Below are 9,585 nucleotides of genomic sequence, written 5' to 3' on the forward strand. Positions count from 1 at the left end.
TAGAATATTTGTGACAGCCTTTATAATGGGGAAGTTGGTTAGAGGTGTGGCATTCTGTTTTGTCAGTTTGAAAAGGAGCACAAGCTCTCTAGGGAGAGAACCAGCCTCTCGAAAGCTGTGTAACCATTGTATTCTTCTTTTTCTTTACTCAATTCAATAAGAAAGCTACCGACAACAATCAATTTGCATCATATACATCGCATTTACATTAGGACAAAAGGTATCATCCCAACTGATAAAATATGTTAATGCTACAAAACAAACCACAAGCATCGCCTTCGAGATCAGGGCCCAGTTTCTAAACCATAAGAATCCCTCCTTCCCAAACCAGAGAAAAAAAGGGAGAACACTTTGCATCCAAACCCTTTGAATTGAAGGTTCACAACTAGACATAAAAGATAAAGGTTTTGAAAAGTGAGATCTGTTAGTTTCTTTAGCACGTGGTACAAGCATGGTTGTCCTTTGTTGACACTTGAGCAGCTGTCTCTTATGAAGATAATATCACAAGGCATTGGCTTAGCCTGTGTATGCACTATGAAGCTATCCCATATTGGTGCATACCTCTTTCACCGTCAGACTTGTATGTTAGTTTCTTTCTAACCATGTTCACTGGTGTGGATGAATGTTACCAACAGAGTTAGCTAATATGGCATCAATTTCCTATTAGAACACATAAATAGCTAAAATTCAATCATCTTTGTGATGAATATGCCTAAAAACATTCATTTTAATTTTCCATTTATGTTTATCAAAATCTATAGTCAGTTACTCACCTGGTTCTAATCAGTCAAATGTTCATTTGGTCATTTGACTTTTTAATTGGTCAAGTAACTGATACAAAATTCCAACAAATCAAATAAACAAGAAAACAGTCTCAATCATTTTGAACCTATGAGTATCTGAATCAATAGAACTTACTTGCAAATATGCCAGATATGCATCTATGATGTCCTCAAATGTACTTTCTTTATCCTCCATTAGCCTGCATGGTGACATAAAGGCGTATATGAATATCTGCTCATTGAGGTAATGCAACATTCATACTTCAAGTCGAATTCTGTAGCATGACGGATGCAACCATAAAGCACGGGAAAATGCCAAATAAGTTGTAGACATTAAAGATGTAAATTGTTCAGTCCATTCCCTATACAAGTGCACATCAGACTTTAATAGCAAAACAAACTAATCAGCAGATTCAGATTCTCTGATTTAGAGGGGGAAATGGTGCAGCTACATTCAAGTAAAAGTACCACAAATATAAACTATTGGTGTCGGAAAAGTGAAAAAAAAATCAATACTCGAGTCTTCCAGTAGTCTGACCATACTGAGCACAATTACTTGCAGGATCTCCTCTTGGAACCATAAGGATAATTATTAACAGTAAGAGAATTCCTAACTAACTAAAAGTAACAGCTATAAACAGCTAAAATGTGCATTCAGACAAAATAATCTGTATCTGTTGAGAATAGAGATCATAGGTAATAAAAATAGAAGTTCACCGGGAAATACAATGTCATGAACAATATAAGAATAGCATATTTTAGCTATAATTCTAAGTCAGTGCTTCATGCCAGGTCATCTTGCTTCATGCCATGATGACACATAACAAAACGGTGTAAAATATAATTTATGTTACTTCAAAAATTGCATCGAATACTTACGCCTGGTAATAATTGCTCTGTTTAAGCGCATATATCTCAAAAAGATGTCGCGGATTGGACCCAAGTACCTCAATGATCAAATCCCACTAGAAGTTGAACAAACAAGATGGATTAGTTGTTAAAATCCAAACAAGTCTACAACCGAAGCTTTATATAATAGCACAAAAAATTGTCAAAAGAGATCAATATGAATTACCTCTGACTGGCTAAAATAATCTGGAACCATATGTATTTTGGCTTGTTGTGGAGTCCATCCAAATGTCTGCAAGGTGCAATGAGTTATATAGTTTTCAAGGATACTGGGAATAAGCTCCTCCTCTAATCTGGAGGTGTGATTAGTACTTGAATAATCATGCCCAACATTCATTAGTTTGAGGTGTGATTAACCCTTTGCAGCAAGTACTGCTACACTATTAATTTGAGAGATACTATTCGGAAGGGGAGGGGAAAATAACAGTCTTTTATAGTTTTATAAGCTTCAAGTTTTCATAAATTCAAAACGAGATATCAAAATTCAAAAACAGGAAAACAGAACTCGCAAAACTTAAGTTACCTCACGGGAAATGAAAATGTCAGGAAATCCAAAATCCATGTAAGCTCCATATGAATAGTAGCTGCAAAAAAATTGAATTTGAACTTTTGGGAAAAAAAATATGAACATCCTTAGAAGGATTTTCAACCTTGTACATGATTAAAATTATTTTAGCCAAAAACAAAATAGATCCACGCAAAAAATGTGCCTTAACATTAAGCATGATGTATGAATTATTCTACCAGTTGGAGAGCTAACTAGGGCAGCACCTTCTAGTTAGCTTTAACAATAGTAATCAAAGAGCTTCTTTAAGCACCTAGAAGAGTAAACAAAGCAATATAAACTAATTATGTATACAAAGCAACTGTCTCAACTCTCAATGCAATCATATTCAACAGATTCCTTAGGACATCAAGGAACTACTCATCATCTGTCCATTTTTTTCCCCTCTCCTCTTTCAGTTCCTTGGTTTATCAAACATTATTCTCCATGAACTAGCCTAGACGAGATGCTGCGAGAACATCTTAAAACTATAAAGTTATCAAGGACGAGCCACAAATCAACATAATGGCACCTCATCTGTAGTCCAGAACCAAATCATTTTCATTATTTGTAGGGATGAATGTTCATTAACCCTGCCTGGCCTGAATGCAATGGGTAGATACTAACCAGGATTAAGACCCACGCATTTCAAGAGGGTAAAAGTTCCTCCAATTTGTGTGCATCAAAAGTTCAAAACTACTATTGTGGCTCTTATTTAAAATTTCCATGGGTTTTTCTTGGTTTGAAGCTTGCATTTTATACACATATATGTATATGTATATATGTGTTTATCGTATATAAATGTGTGTGTATATACTGTATATAAATGTATATATACTTGTGTAGTATGTATATACATATTTTGGTGTGTGTGTATTTTCGCCTTTGGGGATAACGCCTCAGACCGCCTCGAGGCTTAAGCCTCACCTCGTTGAGGGAAATGCCTTGGGACCCTATTCCGCCTTTTAAAATCTTGTTTACTACTTAATGTTTTCTAGGATTCTTCTCCAATCCTCTCCCTCACTACCTGTAAGTCACGTTTTACAGGTAATATATTCCTCCTGCATTTTTTTGGAGTAGTTCTGGCCATATACTGTAACTGAATATATGCTAACTAGATGTGGAAGGTATTAACATAATCAATGGAAAGTTGAAGCAACTGAGAACCTATGAAGTGCCTTAAAAAAGCAAAAATCTTGTGACAGATCAAACACATAACCAAATAACTCAATTCATCAGCACTAAGACATTCTACTATACAAAGGTGTGATGTAGAAAGAACAAAATTATTTTCTATCAAGTAAGAAGGTTTGCATTAGTATAAACAAATAAGTATTGCATAACTCGTAGCTAATGACGCTATCATGAGATAGAATACTACCTGTCCGAAGTTACAAGAATAACTGGCATGCACATCTCATTTGCACCTAAAGCTATTATTCTCCAGATCAGACTGTCATGATACATCGATGCAGAGACTGATGAATCATCCACCAAAGCAGCATTTTTCAAGACATCTATATTGTTTATTACCAACTTTGGCTGCAACACAGGCAGAGGCAGGAATGGCAAAAAAACAGAGAAATTATCAGCATAAGCACTAAACACAGAAAAATATCATAAACTTGCCCAACATATAAAGTGGTTCCCTTTTTCACAGAATCCTAATACTACAGTTCAACCCATATTAAGCTTCTACCTTAAGATGCTTTTGTTAACTCAGTTCGGAACTTTGAACTCGACAAGATGCACTAAGTCTACAAAGATTTCAGTACTCACATGTCAGGCTTTAGCAGTTGATCCATAATGGTCTCATTAAGCAGCATATCAGATAGTAGCATGATTAACATGCTTTGCGTCTATAATTTTGTGAATAATAAACGTATTGTGTACCTGAAAGTAATCTGCTTGAGCAGCTCCAGACAACAACTCCAGCAACAAATAAGGCCAATCAGTAGCTGAATTAGCCAAAGTTCTTGAAAACCCACCGGTCTTATTCAAATTCTTAACAGCATTAGCCCTAAACCCTTGTTGAATCCTGAGCACCTCCTTAGCCAGTTTCAAAGCAACCATCCCTTCCCTGTAATATGAAGCCTCTTGCACACTCATGTTTTTACCCTTCTCTCTTAACCCCAGAACTTCATCAATCTCTGTGGCATTTAGTCGAGCAGTTAGCGTGAATACCGCCTTGTCCCACAAAGTCAATGTCGAAACCTTATTGGACAAAATCCTCTTCGAGATTGTCGTTTCCTTGTTAGTTTGGATTATTCTTTTGAGAGATGTATCCAGGTTATGCCATTTTCCAAGAGTTTTGCAAATCTGGTGAGAGCTAATGGCACCGAGTTGAACACCCTTTTCAGCCATGGACTCGAGAGACTGCTCGAGTTGGGTTCGGAGGGTGGGGAGAGATGGTGGTGAGCAATTAGACCAAGATGCCCATGGAAACGAATGGCCGTGGTGTGGGTGGTTATCTTCAATTGACTGTGCGAAGTCGACGTAGCCGGTGACATGAGGCCCCTTGTTCCAATTCTCGAGAAGCCCTGAATAGAAATTAACAAAAATTCAGTTGCAATGATATGCATAACCACAATGAACATTGAATCAAAATTCATACAAGTAGAAGTACAAGTTATTACGTTCAAGGATGAGGGTGGTTTTGCCGACGCCACGGGGACCGTGGATGATGAGTGGTTGATGAACGCGGTGGCGATGAGCGTGGTTGTTGAGGACGGTTTCCATGATTGGTCTTGGTATGATCCGCCATGCTTTGTTCACCATTTGAGTACCTAATTGGGCGTGGATTCCCTGAAACTGATTAACAATGGCGGCGCTTCCGATCTTGCTGCTGCTCCTGGTCTGCTGTGCTGGGCGTGAGCAAGAGGCATTCTTCACTGATTCGATACGTTAAATTGTGCAAAATTGCACCCTCTATTTTGTGTCAATATCATATTCCCCTTTTAAATTCATATATCTTACGGAAACCCCCTCCAACTCAAATACGTAGTTCAAGTATACCTAAATCAGTCATTCTCTGTATTTTAATAGGATTTAAATCTGTTAAATACCGTTGATAACATATTTTTCGTTTAAATAAATGTTAAACATATAATTCAGATGTAAATTTTGTAACGATAATGAATAAATATGTGAAATTGTATAAATTTATCTATAAATTCAACACTATAATTTTTTTAATGGGTAAAATAGACAATTTAAGCAAATTCAGACGTTTACAAAAAAAACAGTCTTATTGATTCAGATTTCAGACTTCAACACCACCTCTTATAAATCATAAGTGAAATAAGACTTCATACTTCAGCACCTCTTAAAAAACAAACGTCATCTTATTCATTTATTTATATATGGTCGTCATTGGCGGATTTAGGGGAGTGTCGGTGGGTATCCATAGAACTACAAAATATTTTCTGCGTAGTGTAATTTTTTACGGTATTTAAGATTAACGCTACCATTTTGTTTTGTTGTATGCTATGATGCAACCACAAAACATAACCTTCTTGACCCGCCTTTAATGGTCGTTTGTATGTCGACTTAATGATTATTCTTGTTGAACCTTCACGTGAAAAATATAACAACTATTTACGGGAAAAGAACAGAAGAAGGTCTTCACAGGAATTACCCGTTCACTAAACCTTTACACCATAATTTAATCTCTCTCGAAAATTTTGTAAAAAGGAAAAATGATTTAACATATTTGGTAATTATATCACACATATATAGCACATACACATACATACACACACACATATGTATATAGGAGAAGGATCGTAATGAGAAGGAAAATTATGGTGAGAAGCGTAAGAAAAGATCTGAACCCTTAAATATTTTTAATCTCATGTTCACTAATAAATTGCACTTTAGAAAGAGAATTGACCTAGTGCATCTTGGTGTACCTCAGAGTGTTGATATTCAATTAGGATTGATCCAAGTGTGGAGATTTCTTTTTACGCTTCTCACTATAACTTCTCTTATCATCGGAACCCAACCACACACACACACATATATAGAGGCGAAAGATTGTGTGAGAAGTAGAGTTAAAGTGAGAAACGAAAGAAGGGATCTAGACCCTTGATCCCTTCTTACGCTTCTCCTAGGAACCCAATCCTATATATGTGTGTGTGTATATATATATATATATATATATATATATATATTATGTTTTAGGGAGATGCATCAGATCAATTCCATTTTCAATCGTGATTCATAGGTGGGTTTGAGATTAAAGGTGATCAAGGGTTCAGATCTCTTCTTACGCTTCTCACCGTAATTTCCTTTCTCACACGATCCTTCACACACACACATACACACACACACACACACACATATATATATATATGTGTGTGTGTGTGTGTGTGTTAAAGATCATGTGAGAAGGATAGAGATCACTTCTTACGCTTCTCATCTTAATTTTTATTTTCATCCGAACCCAACCGTATATATATATATATATATATATATATACATATACAATATACATATATATATATATATATGTATGTATGTGTGTGCGCGCACTCGCACGCAATAAATGCTATTCTTTTGCAAACTCATTGCGATAATTTTGAGAACCGGTGTATCATGTGTTATTTCACATTATTTTTTTCCATCTAACTTAGAGTTAGTGTACAAATTAACATATACTTTGTTTCACAATGTGAATATTTTTATGTGTTCGTAAAACACAAAATTGCAACTAAAAAGTTTCACATTGTAAATTGAATACATATAAAACGAATAACTTACATTAACAGTCTTAGATGGAAAAAAAACCATACAAAACAATAACTTACATTAACAATTCTAACCAGAGGCGGATCCAAGAAAAATTTGAAGTCTTTTGCACAAATAAATTAATACTAAATTTTTATCATTTCAACATTTATGGTTGCACACAACCAAATCAACGGTTTTATCATTACAAATTAAAAAAAAAAAAAAAAACTACATTAATGCAACCGAATCTATGGTTGCATGTGATACCATAGCCAAGCATATAGATCCGCCTCTGGTTTCAACGGCTATCGTAATATACAAGATTCTCACGTGATTAAACCATATATATGATTATAATTCCTATTTTTTTCGAACACAAAATTCCCGAGATTCAAACCCTGAACTAGTCGGATGGAGTAGATACTTTCTTTGTTAAATAAGTAAAAATCCCTCCCCTGTAGTTGCAATGATTTACTTCACGGGCGAAGTCTCTAGTTCAAGTCCAGGATGTGGCCCCAGGGAAAAGAAAATTTCTCTTATTTGATCATCAATCAAATCAACTGGTTATCTGTTATTTGTCTATAATTCAGCAATCTTAAAAGTTACTTTTTTATTTGATCAAATAAACTAAGAAAACAAAAACGCTTTTTGACAAGCTTTTTTATTGCAACAGGTCGTGTGAACTAAAATCCAAATTTTCTTTTTAATAAACGACAATTATTTTTTTCCCCAATTTATAATAAAATTTTATGTCCAACTAAATTACATAAATAATAAAAACCCATAATCCACCTTAATCAATTAGGCATATTACAAGCGTAAAATTCAATCTAACAACTTTTGGAGTTATTGTAAGCAAGACTTTAATCGATTTGGTTAAATATGTTATAAATTTCATTTATTATGCAAATTACATATACTTCAAAGTTACGAAAATAAGACGGCCTACTTAATCCTTTTTTTTTTTTCTATGTAAACACTATTTATTGCAACGAACTTGTAAACGAGAGTATAATTTGATAAGATATTAATGGTATTGGTTTTGATTTACGACTTTTTTGGTAAAAAAACATGTTTTAGTTATTTATTTATGTTATTATAAGATCGGGTTTATAGAACAACCAGTCATTTATATTTGTGATAATGTATTGTTTTATATAATTTAAGTTTATATAATTAAACAATAAAATGTTATGTTCAAAAAATGTTGTAATAAGTTTATAGAACAATTTTTGACGTCTTAATAAGTTTTTTTATGACACTTTTAAAATAACGTATCCAATGAACTTTTTTGTATGGATCTACCTGAAAGTGGGTCCTACAAAATATGTAAACTGTTTTATAAAAACATCTATTATGACACTTTGTTTTGAAATGTTTCTGAAAACTTGTTAAAATGCTGCGAAAGGATTCTATATTTGATTACTACTGTTCTTGCCTCGTCTTGATTTTCATACCAAATATATCTAATATAATGTAACACAGGTACGTATCTAGATAATGGGTTGGGTTCCAATGAGAAACGTAAGAATGGATCTCCATCGTCCGATGCATATTAGGATGAGATGCACCAGATCAATCAAAGATGATCGAGGGTGTAGATCATTTATTATATTTCTCACCTTAACTTTTCTTATCATATGATCCTTCGTCTCTAGATAATAGGAAAGTTTTTGTATCGGATTTAAGAAAAATCATCTCATATATGTTTTTGGGAAATTGTATTAAAAACTAAAAAATTGTTAATACACCCTCATTTAATATATAATTCTAATATGATATTTGTTTTAATAGTCACTACCGCCCATCATCGCCGCCACCAACGACCACCGATAACCGCCACCAACCATCGATGCATACCTCCACCACCTCTATAACCACCGTCGTCCAACAAGCTCCACCGCCCATCACTGCCACCCGTACCATCGTCGACCACCTCCTCCACATCAGTCACAACTACCTTCTCCACCACTGTCGGCCATCTTCACATCATCCATAACCACCGCCTATACTCCACCAATCACTGCAACAACCTTCACTGTACCTCCGCCAGTTCATAAGGATTTTTCAAACCAAATCAAACATAGTTTTTCCTTTGTACGGTTATAGTTTTTTCATACTATCATAATTTATATTGAATTATTCATTCAAATTTTGTACTATCACATATGTATGTATTTATGTATATGAAAACTGTGTAACAATGTTTATAAATCAAGTTATTCAAATATTTGTTTTATTTGCATCATTTATAACTGTTATATATGGCATACAAACTCATCCACTACTAGAAAAACAGGTATCAGCGACGATCCCTCGCAGATCAGCGAGGGATCAGCGAGGGAAATGCCAAAAAACTCATTCCCTCGCTGTTCCCTCGCTGATCTGCGAGGGAAATGCCAAAAAACTCATTCCCTCGCTGATCCCTCGCTGATCTGCGAGGGAAAGTTTCCCTCGCTGATACCTCGCTGATCAGCGAGGGATCAGCGAGGGAAATACCAAAAAAATCTTTCCCTCGCTGATCCTTCGCTAATTTGCGAGGGAAATTTCTTCTAAAAAATCCCTCGCTGATCCCTCGCAAATCAGCGAGGGATCAGCGAGGGAATGTGAATTTTTGTC

At 35.1% G+C, this 9,585-nt stretch overlaps 1 protein-coding gene across 5 annotated transcripts in view; it reads right to left on the minus strand.

The window, feature by feature from the left end:
- Positions 1–5,061, minus strand: part of LOC112500064 — a 10,950-nt gene extending 5,889 nt beyond the window's left edge. For all 5 annotated transcript variants that reach the window (XM_025103332.1, XM_025103330.1, XM_025103333.1 and 2 more), the window contains exons 1-7: positions 4,872–5,061; positions 4,129–4,775; positions 3,617–3,777; positions 2,215–2,275; positions 1,858–1,923; positions 1,662–1,747; positions 919–982 (exon numbers count right to left, since the gene is read on the minus strand). In XM_025103332.1, coding sequence (XP_024959100.1) covers positions 919–982; positions 1,662–1,747; positions 1,858–1,923; positions 2,215–2,275; positions 3,617–3,777; positions 4,129–4,775; positions 4,872–5,013 — 1,227 coding nt within the window. In that variant the 5' untranslated portion in view covers positions 5,014–5,061. The remainder of the gene's footprint in view (positions 1–918; positions 983–1,661; positions 1,748–1,857; positions 1,924–2,214; positions 2,276–3,616; positions 3,778–4,128; positions 4,776–4,871) is intronic.
- Between the last annotated feature and the right edge of the window lie 4,524 nt (positions 5,062–9,585).

Source organism: Cynara cardunculus, assembly GCF_001531365.2.
Source record: "Cynara cardunculus var. scolymus isolate 2C chromosome LG 17, CcrdV1, whole genome shotgun sequence".
NCBI classification, from domain to species: Eukaryota; Viridiplantae; Streptophyta; class Magnoliopsida; order Asterales; family Asteraceae; genus Cynara; species Cynara cardunculus.